This window comes from Brienomyrus brachyistius, chromosome 10 (assembly GCF_023856365.1).
Source record: "Brienomyrus brachyistius isolate T26 chromosome 10, BBRACH_0.4, whole genome shotgun sequence".
Lineage (NCBI taxonomy): Eukaryota > Metazoa > Chordata > Actinopteri > Osteoglossiformes > Mormyridae > Brienomyrus > Brienomyrus brachyistius.
The window spans coordinates 12,350,910-12,368,048 of record NC_064542.1 but is presented as its reverse complement, the minus strand read 5'-3'; the positions used below and the strand labels follow the sequence as shown (position 1 = coordinate 12,368,048).

The following is a 17,139-nucleotide window of genomic DNA, read 5'->3' as shown; positions in this document are numbered from 1 at the left end:
GGCAGACGGACACGAGCACGCTGTTCAGGCAGCCGGATTCCCAAGGGAGTTACATTTAGCGAACAAAAACTTCTTATAATCAAGCTGTCACAAAACAATCTAATTCCGCGAAATCAGTGACTTCCATTGGAAGCCCAGAGCGTTTAATCCACTTTGTTAAACTCTGACACCTCGAGTGGTAAATCAACACCGGCGGTGTTGAATTCACGCTGCCACTTTTGCCGCACGCCGACAACTCTTGCTGGGAATCGAGATAATTCAGTGTTGAATAAACACCTATTTCTCGCATCGGAAGTCTGGGGCTAAAAGGCTGAGTAAGCACCATAAAACATAAAGACGTGTCAACTCCCAGGCTCTGGGCTAAAAGACTCGATTCAGTGGGTAAATGTGTGGCCCCCAGTGGACGACTTGGCGCTGCCTAATAATCTCCATACTCATCTGCAGCCGGTTGGCAGAAGCACAATGCACCATTCAGTTGAAAAACTATTAAAGGCCCCTGGGGCCCAACTTTACAATCTCTACACGGGCGATAAGGAGACGACGGACGTACGGAAAGCTGGGCCGTGGTAAATATTAAGGGAACACATCGTTGGCTTCAGGTGGCCATTTTTGTTCTATATGAAAGTGGACAGGCTGAAGATTCACTGCAGCAGCTTAGAGAGAAGGAAGCATTTTATGTTTATTGTGGTAAATAGATACAAGAGGCATGACTGGGGGTGGGAGACGATAGGCGGGGAGAGTATTGGCATCCTGGGGATGGAATAGGTGTGTGAACTGAACATGCATGTATATCCTCTACCTACCTGTCCCACGCAGGACTGTGGGAGTGTAAAGTCTGTCCCGGAAGATAATTTGTAAAAACAAACAAACTTGCTGGGTGTTTTTCTGTTGAACCGCTATTTATTACTGCTAAGTCCGCCCCCCCCTACCCCCAACATTATTATTATGGTATTATTGTGGTGGAGTGGGTACGCCTATGTGTGTGAGTGTGGTGTGTGTATGTCTTTAAGTCACATGTTTCTGAGAGACGATGTCATTCCCAGTGGGTCTGCTGGGATTTTGATTAAGTTTCCTGATCCTGCAGGGTTGGGCTGATTCCCCGCTTTCCTCCATCTGCCTTCAGTCCCCCCCCCGTCCCCCCAGCCCCTACCTCCGCTCCCGCTCATTCCCCCCCTTCCCAATGATCCGTGTCCCAACTCCGCCCCCACTGCCGGCAGCCCACGCTCTGGGAAACGGTCACGATCCGCCAGTTTGCCCATACCCCCCCCCCCCATCAAGTGCCCCTGGGCTGGAGGCATTCCCCTTGCTGAAACTCCCCCCCCAAAATCACCACCACCTCGAACCCCCTCCCCATCCGTCCGCTCACCCCAATAGCAGATACGGCGCCCTCTGGTGGGAGCGGAGACATGTGGCGGGGTCCAGCCGGTCGTGAGGAAAACAAGCAGTGACCCTGTCTCTGCGTCAGCCTGCTGCCGCATTCCCAGAGTGGCCTGCGCGGGGCCCGTGGGATTCGGGATGCGTGTGGCGGAGCAAGGCGTTCTGCCGGGGGACCAGGGGTGCCTCAGTGCGCCTGAGAGCGGAGGGTCACAATGCCGGCTTTGTGTCTCGCAGTCTCTGCGTGGATAAGCGCCGCTTTAGCCGCCGTGTTTGGGCAACGCCCTGTCGGGCCCAGTGATGAGCGTTTCATAAGAGAGGCACATGGGGGCCCCTGCTAACGGGACCCACAGAGATCAAACGAGGATTAAGATCTTATCCGGGAGTCCGCGTGAAGATCAGGCGACGAAGAACTGCTCTGAGACGCATCCCTATGAATGCGACCCATTGTCCTCCGGCGAAGCCTCACTGCAGCTTTTATTTGTATTTTCCGATGCGCGCTATAAATATGTCAACAGAGTACATCCACGCAGGTGTGCATTATGGCGCGTCCTGTGCCAATTTGTCTTAATTAGGCTCTTGTACTGATTAATTCTTCTCAGGGCGGTGCTAGACTGAACACGCCAGCTCATTGTGATGTCCTGCTCCAAGCTGTGGGAGGCTGATGATGCACATGTCTGCTCTAAACACAAGGCCAGTAGGCTGTCTGCACCAAATATTTCACTTCAATCCCGGCCCCCCCACCCCCCCCCCCCCAGCCGACCACCCCAACCCTCTGATGGCTTTGCCGGATGGAGCCCAGGAGGGCGCGAAGAGTCAGAGATCGTCTGGTCCTCTCTCTGCTCCAAGTACTCTGGTGCAAGTGGACACCCGCTTATCCATCATTCATTTCCCAGAACCACTCCTCCGGACTGGGGCCACAGCGAGGCAGAGTGTGCCTGGACGGAACGCCGACCCGTGCGATCTCACACCTAAACGGCCGTTTACAGATGCAGATTCACACAAACTGAGTATCTTTAGTCTGGGGGAGGAAACTGACGAGTCGAGGGAGGGGAGGACCAAGCAAATGGGGGGAGAATGTGCAAACTGGGGCCCTCAGCTGGGGGCCACAGTCCCACCTGGTAGGCCCCCGCATCATTGTGCCTCAATATCCTGCCATTTCAGGAAAAACAGATTTTTTGTTGATTCTATACATAACGGGCATAATAACTCTTGAAAATTTAACGAGTTTTTTTTTTGTGCTGGTGCAGTTCTCTGTTTAGAGGCTAAACTGGGAAGCAAACATGTTTGTTGACGTTGCTGATTCTTCTTCTTCTGCCCCACATGTCTGGGCTAGCCGTTAGCGCAGTGCGACACTGCCACAGGCTAGTGATCCATAGTCAGCCACCTCCAGATCCTGAGGCTCCCTTCGAGGTAGAAGGTGTGCAGGCATCCATGGAGCATCCAGCAGGGTCCAGCTTCAGGGTCCGAGGCTCTGGGCCACGTAGGACAAAATATAGCAATGAAGTGTTAATCGTAAATATCTATGCATCTTCTAAGTGCATGATGGGGGCTGGAGCGTAGGGGAGAAGGTTGGGGGCACCCTGGAGGTGATGCCAGGCTCTTCTAGGGCACAGACACCAAGGTGGAACCCGAGGAAACGTGAAAAATATGCGATTTTCAAATGTAGATGAATACATTAAGCACATGAAATATTTTGCCCAGTTCATTTTGTAATGTTGATCAGGCACTAATTCTGCCCCTTATAATTTTAAAAGTCTCACAGAAGTGCAATAAAGAGGTGTCCCTCTTCACTCAGCATCGTCCAAACTGCCAGTCAAAAAAATTATGTTTACATGATGTAAAACTACGACTTTATATCTGTCAGCGTGTGTCAGCTCAGTCATTTCAGAGCCTCTCCTACTGTCATTCCAGCATTTGCATAAACCGTCCAAATAGGCCCATATGTTTTTGGGGTTTTTTTTTTTTTTTTTTACCACCAACCCACTTTTTTCAGCTAACTGACACCTCATTTGGTTATTTAACTACTTAAGCAGATTCATTAAGTAATTGAGCTGCTGGTGAAATTTAACAAATGCATGGAACGGCGGGGGGTGACCCTGAGGAGAGGGTAGGCTGCTCTTCCAAGCGGGGGGGGGCAAGACACCAGCAGTTTTTGGGACGAAAGTTTTTTATTATGTTATTATGTTCAAGTATTAAATTGATTTTTGTTTTCTGGGCAACTATACACCTACTACACAGACAATAGCCTTAACATTTTCTTTGACTTCCTAAGACTTTTGCACAGTGTGGTAAAGTCAACCTCATTCCCATTCCCAGTTCTTCAGTTCCCACAATCTGGTGGCCATCACCTCTGTGCCTTGCGTGAGTCACCCAGCCGCCATACATCTGCTTGGTGACTTTCTTTCCCTTCTCTCTGGCATAACTGGATCCGTGCGTGTTGGCATCGCCCACCTGCGGGGAGGTGTTGCGCAAGCCGCCTCGCAACTGACAGAAAGGTACTCTGAGTCGGTGCGGAGTGACTCTCCTATTCCATGAAAGCTCAGAAACGACACGCTAAACCCCGCTGAATAGCAGCCCTGGACGCCCATTCAGGACTGGCTTACGGGCTTTGCCTGCGCTAAATACATGCAACGTCGCAGATAAAGGACTCGCAATCTCACCAAATGATGCGATATCTGAGCAGCCTCTTAATCTTAAACCTGGGATATTGGAAGAAAGGAATGAACTGGTGAAGAGAAAGCCGGTCTGCCGCTTCTGAACTTGGAGCCAAAGTAATGCGTTCATACAATAGAAGCAGCACTCCTGCACACACATGACTGTATTTTAGAGAAAGAAAGCACAATTATAAGAGCGGGGACTTAAATGTCGAAACACAAAGAAGCATAGTTGCTTAATACTTTTGTGGTTTTCAGCAGGGTTCTCTTGCTTTGCTGTATCAGTGGGTGCTTGACCCAAAGTGGTGCTTTATGGCTGCAAACCTTTAAACTACAGGGCCTGGTACTTAAAATACTTTGATTATACAAAATGAAATTATGTTCCTTGATCCATGCCTTATCTAAATAAAACAAGGCTTCTACGCTTAAGTTAAAACCAGAACGTTAGCTAATATCTGCCAAACATGTAGCTAATTACGCAGCCCCAACTAGCCTTCAGGGTAGTTTCAATTAACTGCAACTGAAAACTGATTTTCACTTTAAATAAATTTCCAAAACAGATGAATTATAAGGCTTATAAGCTAGTTTCCTATCCATGTTCTCCACGGTTCTAATATTTTGGTTGCCAGTTAGGAAGCAGTTGCAGAGTCAGTGTGGAGCCTGACTTTCACTGAACCTGGGTTTGACACATTCCCCTGCAAGCTGTAATGGCACTATGAGATTATCTGCTAAACCCAGTACACAGGTAAGTACTTCTGGATGGAAGCCCCTTCTAAAGCTTCAAGGACAGCTCAAGGACCACCTACTGACTTTGGCACCACGTGAGAAGATCAGCCATCCACCCACCTACGGAGATTTTCCCTTAAACCATCGTTGTTGGTGCGTGGAGGTTAGACGGCCATGCGGGGAAGTTGGCAGCCGTCGCTCACCGTCTTGGATTAGCGGGTGTGTCAGTGTTTCACTTCTCATCCTGGTTGAAAGTCTGCCAGTTGCCTTCAGGAAAGCTACGAATAAGGGACAATGCTTCTTCAGTTCCTTGACGTAAAGGAAAGCTGTCTTTAAAAAACGCGCAGTAATCATGTTTACACAATCTTGCAGTGGTTCCCCTCCCCCTAAATGTCAAATTCTGTCTTTGAGCCTCTTCAAAACTCGATAAAGCTCGCCGCATGCAGACGAATGGACAGACCCGCTAGGTCGGCGGCGTCTGAATTCTCGTCTGCGAATCTAAAGTGGCACCGACTGCGGTTTGTGCCCATCCCCAATAACGATAATCTGCGCACACCATGGCATCTAAGCTCCCCACGCCCGTCTCCCTCCGCTCCCTGGAGCTACATTGATCCAAAACAAAAACCCCACATGCATTCCGGGAGGTGTGCTAATGAATTTCAGGAGAACTTGCAGACCACCTGTTTAAAATCAGTGCCTTAGACCCCCCCCCCCCCCGTCACACCTGCTAAAATGTCAGTGGCAACCATCGACGCCGATTTGATAGACGGGAGAAACCAGGCATCAAAACCCATATCAAAGGGGGGGGGGGGGTCAGCTGGTACCGATTGATTTGATGGACATTTGGTCGGTCAGTGATTCACAGCGCATGGTAATCCGTCCCATTTTTGGTTCATGAGGCTTAGTATCTAGTACCGGTGCGTCACTTGGATGCTAATTATTACCATGATAACATAACGTCGCAGTTTGCAGCAGCATGAGATGGTAGCATCGTCGCATGGTGACGCCTTTTAGATCCATTTTCCTCTGCCGTAATTGTACGCTCAGTGGCATCATGACAGACAAGACTGTCAATAAAATGTCAGCCAGGGTGTGTTTGATCACATCGTCTCCTCTTATAACTATGACTGAGTATTAGCTAGTGATAAATATTAATATTCAATGAATAGGTGCCCTGAGGTCCTGTCCAAAATAATCTCGAATAAGTGGACAAAGTATCATGTCCTCTGATTTGCTGAAATCCTCAGCTTGATGATCTGTTGATGGTACAATTCGGCACGAAAAGCAGGTCTGTCTTCTTCAGATCTTTAAGGTGCTGACAGCTTGTCTTTGTTTTCGTTGCTCCTTGTCATTTTGGAAACACGTGCAGGAATCATGGGAAGGTCTCCTTTGACTCAACACAGATGTGGTTAATTACTGCCTAACACGTTATGCTTCCATTTCTCAGTTTGATGACTGAAATAAGCAAACCGGCAATGTGGAGTGTGTGAATACAAATTGCTACTGAATGACAGAGGCTGTCATATTAGCTGTATATTTAGACTATTAAATGCAAATTCTTCTTCAAAGAAGACTAAAAAAACAGTAATCATCCCCCATTCTGTGGATGAGTAAAATTGTCATCTTGACCATAATCTCATTCTCGTGATAATTCTGAAGCTACTGTGATACAATGGGTGTGATAACAAATCTCAAAGGGGATGGTGGCTTTATGAGTGATTTCTCCTAAATGCCTTCAAACAAGCTGGGTTAGCTTTGAGAAGCTGCTGGCACATGCTACCCTGATTGGGGGGAAAGAGGGGGGGGGGGTTGTCTACCATTCATTAGAGCACAACCAAGTCACGTACGGATCATCACGCTCTGCAGATCACAGGACAGCTCCTCCCCTGGGTCCTCAGTCCCACGATCAGCGGGGCTCGTACCACCAAATTACCGAAGAACAGGACCAGACCCTCAATCCAAAAGTCCCTATTGACTCTGCGAGTCAGACCTGAGGTCGTGTACACATGAAGGGCAAAACAGAGCGGGAAAAATCTAGTAAAAAGCAAATCATGCCATTGCATAAGCCATGACCATATTAGTATATAATAATAATAATAATCCATCCATCAATCCATTTTCCAAACCGCTTATCCTACTGGGTCGCGGGGGGTCCGGAGCCTATCCCAGAAGCAATGGGCACGAGGCAGAGAACAACCCTGGATGGGGGGCCAGCCCATCACAGAATAATAATAATAATAATAATAATAATAATAATAATAATAATAATAATAATAAATACAATCACCCACCACAAGGGTACAACAGCAAAGCCCGGTAGGATTTAGACGAACACGATGCCCAAATATTAACCAGTCCTCTGCCTGCTGGCTTCCTTTTTTTCTAGTGTGAATTTTTTTGGTAATTTTGATCATTGCTCTTAGTAATTGTTGCTAGTTAGTATTTTTGCAGCCATAATGAGCTCTTTCGCTGAGGTGATGTCAGTGTATTGGATGACAAATTTGACCTGCATAAAGAGTAACAAACAGGTCAACTGAAACAAGAAAACATTCTTCCTGAAAATGATGAATGAAATTAGGCAGACATGATACCCCAGCCTCCTGTCCTGCCTGCGGCTCAGAGTTGTTGTACAATGTCTTCTTCAGGGAGGTCTGCGATGTCCACAGTCTTGGGGGATGTGGGGGGAGGGGGCGGTGGTTCTGGACTTGTACTCATCCTGGTTTCCAGGGTCAGCTTAAAGGCGTTAAGTTAGGAGCATTATCTTTGCTGCTTCCCCTTAGTCGTGTTAGCTTAGCGGCATTAGCTTAGGTGTGTTAGCTTAGCGGCATTAGCTTAGGCGTGCTAGCTTAGCGGCATATGTGTATCGGCATCAGCTTATCGGCGATAGCTTAGCAGTGTTAGCTTAGCAATGGGTATGAGTGCAGCATTTTGCCTCACTGACCAGTAATACGTGGGAGCCATATGCGTGTCCTGATTCCGTTATGTCCTCCACCTGGGGGGGTGGGGGGTGTCCACGCTGCTCTTGAAGACAGGTGGGGGGGAGGATTGCCGGGCACTGTCTTCCAGGACACGCTGTCCTTGGCCCAGCAGACGGCGAGCACCCTGGAGGCAGAGCAGTGCTCCTCCTACCTGTCCCCCCACACCTGTACTAAAAGTTCTGTAAGCAGGTGGGGGTGGGATAGGGGCAGTAAACGGGGAGGAGGGGGTACTTGGCACTATTCTCTGTTGATACAACAAGCACACAATGAGCCCCTGCTCCGGGGCGTTAAGGAGCAGAACACAAAAGGGTGGGAGTGAGAAACATGTGCGCTTTCTGGGGAACTGCCGGGTGCTGGCAGGCTGGAGGCCACCATCGCCGTGGAAACGTGTGTAAGCAGCGGCGGCGGGCAGGCATGGATACCCTGGCAGATTCTGGGGGCCCAGCAGTTTGCAGGGGCCCCTAACCCTGCTGTCAGAACCCTCTCCGTTTGCCAAAATCTACCCAAGGGGAACATTCAGATTGAGAGCTGGAAGTGCCAACACAGGTGGGGGGGCCCAAGGTGACATTTAGTGCCCAGAATGTCTAGCTATGCCTCTGCGTGTGAACATCAAACAATGTGAATGCATGCAGTCACATGTGAGTTAACCCGGGTAATGCTCATTCATATTAACTCTAAGCAAGAATTTCAGGTCATGTTAATTATTTCTAAATCGGCGCTTCGTGCTTAAAGATGGCTACCTTTCATTTTTCTTTTTTTGGCAATAAATCAAAATTGATAAAATCAAAACTGATAATCCTGTGATCATCGATGCACCCGCAGATAATAAGCATTTAAGTTAAATTATCGCACTACATTTAATTACTTTTTGTCCTGCGCCCACGGTCTGGAAAAATCTGGAAGGCTTTCAGAAAAACAGCTCCGACAAATGATCACATGAAATCGAAACGCTCTGTCTGTGGACAGACACATTGGCCAAGTTTTACAGGCCGTTGCACGGAAGAGAAACATGAGGGGGACCCCTGGGGGCTTCGAACCTATTCTTGTGAGTGAGAGCTTGCCGTGCCACGGGGCACCGAAGCGGACAAACGCACCCAGAAATCCTCCGCCAGCACACCCTCCTTGGCAGCCTCATGGCTGAGGCCCAAGTGCAAATACAGAAAAAAAAATACAACCCAGAGAAAAAGTCTGCACTGCTCCCGGGTGAAGGGGGAGGGAGAGAGGGGGAAGTGTCAGTGAGATGAGGGCGTGTGTGCGTGTGGGGGGCGGGTTGGGATAGACCTCCTGAGGGAACAAGGTGTTGACTCACAAACGCTCAAACTCGGTTCCTCCTTGGTGAGGAGACTCGGATTGCGACGCTGGGCAGTTTTTATCGAGACGTGCGTGAAGTGCAGCATGGGAGTTGGGAGTTCGCTGCCGGCCCCCGCCAGGAGCAGCGCGGAGCCTCGTGTGTGAGAAACAGCGCTTTCCCGGGGACCGGCCACCTCTGTGGATTCCAGGTGAGCTTTTGGCTGCTCTCTTACCTTCACCTCACTGGTTACTGCTGCTCACAGCCTAAACTCCTTGTCTTTGTGCTTCTGGTGGGTTAACCATGGTCTGATGGGTTTAACTGTGCAACCCAAAGCTTTGAAATGGTTACCGTTGCAGTTAGTTTGGTTAATAAGATGGACAGGTCCGCAGCTGTTAAAGTGGCATGCTGGAATTTAGCAACGTATCGTAGCGGCTTTCAGGATTTTTCTTTTAAGTTGTTTGGCTACTTCCAGGTGTCCTGAGTTGCTTCTGTCCACTGTTCTGTTGGTGAAAACAATCTTTAGATAATCTGTCATGTCTTCTGAGTGGTTTTAGGGCTTTGCACATGACTGCTGATGTGTAAGTTGATACAAAGATTTTTTTTTATCTTGCTGGGCTAATTTCTGAGTGTAAATGATGCATAGATCCGCAGCTTCTTCTGATTGGTGCAGCATGTGACCTTGTCGAAAAGTCGATATACTTCATTTTAACATGGGCTCATGGACGCAGATCTGTTCTGGCGAGTTCTGGGTTGTGAAACCCGGATGCCGTGATTCAGGCAGGAAGACATTCGGTGCCAGCAGATTCTCTCAGATCTACCTCTGTTTCTTGGGGCTCATCTGCTGTGACTGTTAATTTATATACATGAAAACGATGTTCCGCTGTGATTTATATTCATGGGTCATTTTTTTATGATACTGACTGATTGGTGAATACAAATTTAATGAAAATGTAACTGAAATAATCAAATCAAAACGAAACTTAATAAGATACAATAAGGCTTGACTTGATTCTTGCATACTGTTACCAAGATGTCTGCAGAGATTGAATTGTCCCGGCCTCAACACCCCCCACTCATTAAAGGGTATTGAACCTGAAAAGTCAGTCCTTAAGGGATGGCCACTCATTATTTTGACCCCTCCCAGTAATTTGGCAATTGCCCCCCAGCGGCATCGGGGTGGGGGGCTTTTATAGTGTCAGTTTAGTTTAGGGTCCTACTGCGGAGGGAAGGGATGTGAACGGCCAGCTCTACTGACGGGTTAGGTTAGTTATGGTGACCGGGTGGGCTGAGGGACAGGCAGCTGTAATGACAGGTTACGGGAATATTATGCAGAACGGGCTTGATCCTGGTGCTGCATGTTGATATAAAAACAGATAGAAGGTGTTGCAACATGGTACCAGAGAGCAGCAGAGATCTGGCGGCAGTGATCACGGCGCCACCGGCACCTCATCTGCTTGCCCTCTCCGTCCATATGGTGTCAGTGGAGCCGGATGCTGGGCTCCTGGCTCCGCCCCCGCCTCGGCACGCGGGCCCCTCACAGACGGCGCCCAAATCGAAGTACTTGGCAGAGACGGCCCGCTCGCTCTCCCCCCGCCGGCCGTGCAGTCAGTGTGACGCCGGCGTCCGAGCCAGAGCGGAACAGCGTGATGCGGGTGGGGGGTGTGTGGAAGGTGTGGGGGGGCCGTATGGGAGGGGCCACAGGAAGGCAGCATTTACCTGCACGGCGGAGCAGGTAAACATGAATGTTTTCTGATCTTGGGATGTGTTAAACAATACATAGGTGACATCCGACCAGGAGTCGCGAGGAGCAGGGAAGATCGGCGCTGGTGCGCTGAAAGCCGACTCCTCCATCAGTCTCAACTCCTGGAGCACTTTTGCAAGGAAATCGGCGAGACGTGGGTCATTAGCATCGGTAACAAAGGGAAAACCGACCCATTTCAAGGGGTCAGTCAGAACCCGGAGGGGAAGTTCTCAGACATGATCCTGTGTTCCATGAACCCACAACCATTCGTGGGCCGAGCCAACTTTCGTGTGGGTGTTTAGCATTGAAATGGAGATCCCTCTGTGAACGGACCATCCCCTAGCTCCGGGAACATTCAGGAAATCTCACCTTAATGGGGGTAGGCATAGTCTCTGACATGCGAGCCCTGCCCCCCCCCACCCCTGAAACCCCCAAATGAGGTTGCCAAGTTTTCTAGCGGACTTGACGTAAGGTGGAGGGTATCCTATAAGAGGATCGAGGTCGACATGGGGGATTGGCCCGGAAATGTGGACGGTGGGAGAGGCCTGCAGCGGAATTTCGGGGCTGCTTTGCGCCTGTCATCCTCTTCTAAATCAATTACTTCTATTTCCTTCCTTTCTTGCTGCTGAACACAGACTTGAAGCACGGCCGCAAATGCAGGGGATAAAAACAGTTTATGTCAAAAATAAATGGCCATAGAGCAAATGTTAAGCCCAAAAAGGCCGGGGGGGGGGGGGGGGGGGGGTTCTCTAGGTAGGAGATCTTCAGAAACAGCCGGCTTAAAAATGTGTGATGGGGGAGGGGGGAGGGGGGCTGTAAAATTCCGCAAGCTTGGTGCCAAGCTGGTACTGGAGTCACATTTTACCGCTGCTGCTTAGCTCTTTACTCTCTGTGGAAACCCACTTGATACCAGGCTGGTGAACAAACACGTCACGGGCCGACTAACCATCCTGCGGTCAGCACTTTGACACCCCTGCAGTAAAGTCACACAGTGGCTTGTAACACATGTGTCCGGCGTGAAGGCAGATTGGCCCGCGATGCAGGGGCTGTTTCGGGAAACGTCATCAGCGGGTATCACAGGATGTTGGCCTGGTCGTTTGAACCCATCCATGGCAAATAAGCTTCCTTAACACTCCCTGTGGAGTAATGCCCGCCCCCCCCCCCCCCCCCAAAAAAAAATAAATAAAAAAATCAGTAACATGGAATTTGACTGATGATACCTGTATGTCAGTGCTGCCACTCGTCCTCCGTCTGTGTGAGACTGTCTGGGGCCCGGGTTCAGGAGCTGCGGTTCTGGGCCGCGTTTGTGCAATCGCAGAGACAAATGCAGTGCACCAACTGGCTCTGCAAGACAGCAGGTCTCGCAAAATGGGGAGTGTAAGCAATACACTGTGTTTTTCTGATATATTCTTACCTTTCTCGTAATGAAATAGCCTTTAGCTGTAAAAATTGGCTAGTTCAGGTAGCTCTTGAGCCTCAGCTTGCACATATGCAGACATGCTCATTTACACATATGCATAAACATTTCATCATACATATCAAAACAATGCGACATCCCATGCATTCGTTTCAATTCCCTTCAAAAACCATAAACAACTTTCACCTCTCTCTGCCTTCTCCTCTATCTACTTTCTCCTCTCTCTGCTTGTTTCCAAAATAAAAGAAACAGTTAACAGCAAAAATATCAGAGGACTTTTCATCCAAAACACAGAGCCTGCTTTGTCGGCAGCACCTATTAATTACCAAATGAATAAACAATAACCTGCAGTTGTGAGTACAAACGCAAAACTTGCATGCAAATTCACATCAACCACATAACACGGCTCCAAGGCTGCTCTCGCCCTTGAACATCACGTTAATTGCCTTTGTCCTGGCATGTTGGGACAGGATACAAAAATGTACAAGTTAATTCTGTTCAAAGATGGGGCAACCTTTTGCTCATTGTGCCTCATTCACACAATACAGTGAGCAAACATCAGCGGTTGGGAGAAGAAGAAGGCACCATGTAAAGAAAGATTTAAAGGTTTTATGTGCAGATCATGAACGACAATATATATAATATAAACACTCCTTTTGAAAAGAATGTGCGGTGGCCCCATTTTGATGTGTCATTTTTTTTAAAGCCGTGTGAAAGATCTGAGTAGCTTCTCTTTCGATTACTTATCCTGCTGTCCTGTCCTCTCTCTCCAGGTTTGAAGATCTATGAGGAGCTATTAAATATGGGAACAATGAAAGCTTGGATGCTACTCAGTGTTGCTGTATTTTTACTGCATGTGGGAAGCTGTCAACGGAGTTTGAGCAAGGGTTACTCTCCAATGAGCTTCACCCATCACCTTTACAACGCTACCATCCCCGAGAACTCCGCCCCGAGGACCTATGTGCAGAACGCAGTGAAAATGGGCATTGTGATCATGGACCAGTTCTGGGACATCAAATACAAATTGGTCGCCGGGGATGACGAAAACCTTTTCAGGATGGAAGAGGTCACGGTTGGGGATTTTTGCTTCCTCCGCATAAGGACTCGGGCTGGCCAAGTTCCATCACTAAACCGTGAAGTGAGAGATACCTACACGCTAACGGTTGAAGCCACTGAGAGCATTTATGACTACCAGGCCAGGACGAAGGTGTTGATTCGAGTGCTTGATGCTAACGACCTCAAGCCCCTCTTCTATCCAGCTTCATACTATGTCGACATCAAGGAAGACACATCAGTGAGAACCAGTGTGGCTAAGGTCAGTGCCACAGATGCTGACCTCGGAAGCAATGCGGAGTTCTATTACTCATTCACAGAAAGGTCACACCCCTTCACGGTGGATCCATTCACAGGGATCATTTCTGTCGCTAAGAAACTCGACTACAGTCAAGCATACAAGTATGACCTCACTGTCTTAGCTGAGGACCGGGCCAAGAAAATTTCTGGAACACGAAAGTTTGGGAATGTTGCTAGGGTTGTTGTCAGTGTTGACAAGGTCCCCCCAAAGCCCCCCCTCATCAAGTCCATCAACATAACAGCGCCTGATGATGACAGGATATCGGTAAATGTCATGGTGGAAGACGGGCTGAAAAAGGTAGATTCTTTAAGTATCATTGCTGGAGATCCGCTGAAGAACTTTGAAATTGTTCCTTCAAATTTGGAAGGGCATGACTACCAGATAATTTCTAAGAAAATGATAAACTGGATGCAGAATCCCTTTGGTGTAAATCTGTCCCTTCAAGCCAAGGACAGAAGCAGTCCCCCTCTGCTTTCCCAGATAAAAGATTTACACATTCCTGCTAAACAACTTAATTCCCTTAGGTTTGAGAAGGAAGTATACCATGTTACTCTAAGTGAATTTGCCCCACCAAAAAGCCACGTGGTAAGGGTGCAGGCCATACCAAGCTACCCAAATATCACATACCATATCAAAAGTAACCCAGACAGTCTGAAATTTCACATCAACTCAAAGAGTGGCATAGTAGTGACCACTGAAGGCATGGACTTTGAAACAAAGTCTCGCTATGAGTTTACTGTAGCGACGAACCACAGAGGGACAGAAACACAGATTGTTGTTGATATTATTGACGAAAATGACAACTCCCCGTCATTTACACAATCCTCTTACCAGGGGACACTTCCAGAGAATGTACCCATGGGAAGTAGCATTTTAAGAGTGTCTGCCACAGACAGTGATACCGACAAAAACGGCTTTGTGACCTACACAATTGCTAACGCGGTCCCTGTGCCTTTCGTGGTTGACCCATTCACCGGGGTGATCTCGACATCAGAGCTTCTGGACTACGAGCTTATGCAGCGCTTGTACCACCTCCGGATCTGGGCCTATGACAGCGGTCACCCCTTCAGCCGCGTGAGCGAGTCCATTGTGAAGCTGCTCATGAACAACATCAATGATAACATCCCTTTGTTTGAGAGGGTTGGATGCAATGTGACCATACCACATGACCTTGGGGTTGGGGGGAGTGTCGGTGTCATGTCTGCTGTAGACCTGGATGAACTGGAGCAGGTTAGGTACAGGATTGAGGGTGGCAATGAGCATGGTTTATTTGAAATCCACCCAGTTTCTGGAACCATCAAGCTTGCCAAGAAAATCCACCCAGCCTTGTTTGCTAGTGGGATGCCTTCATTTAGCCTTAGCATAACTGCCACTGATGGTATACATTCTTCCTCTCCTGCTACAGTAACTATTTCGGTTGCCCCTCCTGGTAAGGAACCTAGTATGAACTGTGAAGAAACGGGGGTTTTTAAGCAACTGGCGGAAAAACTAATCAAGTCTATCAAGCCTGACACGCTTGTCCAGGAAGAAGATTCTTTCTCTGACATGCATATCATCAACAGACACTCACCAAAGTTCAATGCGGGCCTCCCAAGCTCCATAGACATCCGTGAAGACTTCCCGCTCAACTCCACCATCGTTCACTTTCAGGCTACAGATGACGACACTGGTTTCAACAGCAAACTCTTGTATGCCATCTCAAGTGGGAATGAGGACGGGTGCTTCTATATTGACATGGAATCTGGAGAACTTAAACTTATATGCCCATTAGACAGAGAGACTAAAACATTTTACATTTTGAATATTACCGTCTATGATTTGGGGACTCCACAAAAATCTGTTTGGAAATTCCTAGCAGTGAACATTTTAGATGTCAATGACCATCCCCCTACATTTGACCAGACCAGGTATATCGTAAGCATACCTGAGAACACAGAAGTGGATAAGAGCATTTTTCAGGTCCGTGCGGTGGATTATGATTTGGATGACAATGGCAGCATCAGATATTCCCTCTTGTCTTCCACAGAGACATTCCAGATTGACGAGATAACAGGAGTAGTTAAAGTAACTGCACCCTTAGATAGGGAGGTGTATAGGAGACATGATTTAAGGATTGAAGCAAGAGATCAGCCTAAAGAGGATCCCCAGCTGTTCTCTATTACAGATTTAGTGGTGGTTTTAGAGGACATTAATGATAACCCTCCAAAATTTGTGCCAAAAATGTATAAAATTAAAGTACCTGAAGATGTCCCCTTGGGAATGACTTTAATGTGGGTCGAAACGTATGATTTTGACCTTGGGTTAGGGGGAGAAATCAGTTATAACCTTAAAAACAGTGAGAATGGCATGTTCTTCCTGGACATTCTGACGGGGGCCCTGACTCTTGAGAAAGAGCTGGACTTTGAGAAGAAGCAGTTCTACAACCTCACGGTGCGAGCTGTGGACCATGGAAAGCCTCGAGCCCTCTCATCCTCCTGCTACGTGGAGGTGGAGGTGCTGGATGTAAACGAAAACCTAAATCCTCCGGTCTTCTCGGAGTTTGTCTACATGGCAACGGTGATGGAGGACGCCGCCGTGGGCACGTCAGTGCTGACCTTGACGGCAGCCGACCAGGACCAAGACCACGATGGGGTGGTGAGGTTCCAAATCCACGAAGGGACGGGCCTCGGCGTATTCACCATTGATGAGGAGACAGGTAACCTGACCTGTCCGTGGGCAGTACAGAGACTGAGAATCACTGATATCAAGGCTAGAGGTTATAGCCTAGAGAGACACATTCCAAACATTTGTCAGTATAGATCAGAGCGATGGAAATGAATATCATGCAGGAAAATGGTACCTTAAGGCATTAGATGGGGCTGTTTGTTTTAATTACTTGTCAGTTGCTTTTGTACAATTTGCTATGAACTTTCTTATTTCAAAGAAAAATAAGAATTTCCTTCCAGTTTTGACTTTTAAGGAACTTCATTTCACACCATGTCCACAAGGCTGAAACGCGCCTACAGCATGTCATTTGGTATATTTTGTTAGCTTGCCTGACCTTCGTATTGTGCAAGAGTCATTTTTTATGGTCCCAGAGTTGGTTTTCATGCATATTGGCTTCACACTGATTCCTTTTCAGAAGGATGATGAACTGGTTCTACATGTTCCCCTTCTAACTAGACTTAAAGCCACATTATTCTGTTTGTCTTTGTCTGTCATTTGCTTTAATACCATAACATTTCTGACTGCTGTCACAGGACTCATCCGTACAGCCGATACCTTGGACCGAGAGGTTGTTGGCCACTACTGGCTGACAGTCTCTGCTACCGATATGGGCACCGTGCCCCTAACGTCCTGGACGGAGGTGTACGTGGAGGTGCTGGACGTCAATGACAACCCACCTGAGTTTTCTCAGCCCGTCTACTTTGGCTCGGTGCTGGAGAACGCCCCGGAGCAAGAGTTTGTGCTGCAGGTGGCTGCCACGGACGTGGACAGCACGTCTGAGGGCAAGCAGACCTTCCAGATCCTTGAATCTCAGCGCACAAACTTTGCCATTGACCCCAAGACAGGTAAACACTGACTGTAATCTCCAGAAATATGATGCCCGATCAGCTCCCCC

At 48.2% G+C, this 17,139-nt stretch overlaps 1 protein-coding gene across 1 annotated transcript in view; it reads left to right on the top strand.

Annotated features, from left to right (window-relative positions):
- Nucleotides 1-9,015: 9,015 nt before the first annotated feature.
- fat2 (FAT atypical cadherin 2) overlaps nt 9,016-17,139 on the top strand; it is a 42,264-nt gene continuing 34,140 nt past the window's right edge. The window contains exons 1-3 of the mRNA XM_049027526.1: nt 9,016-9,234; nt 12,958-16,233; nt 16,778-17,089. Of these exons, the coding sequence (XP_048883483.1) occupies nt 12,987-16,233; nt 16,778-17,089 (3,559 nt within the window). The 5' untranslated portion in view covers nt 9,016-9,234; nt 12,958-12,986. The remainder of the gene's footprint in view (nt 9,235-12,957; nt 16,234-16,777; nt 17,090-17,139) is intronic.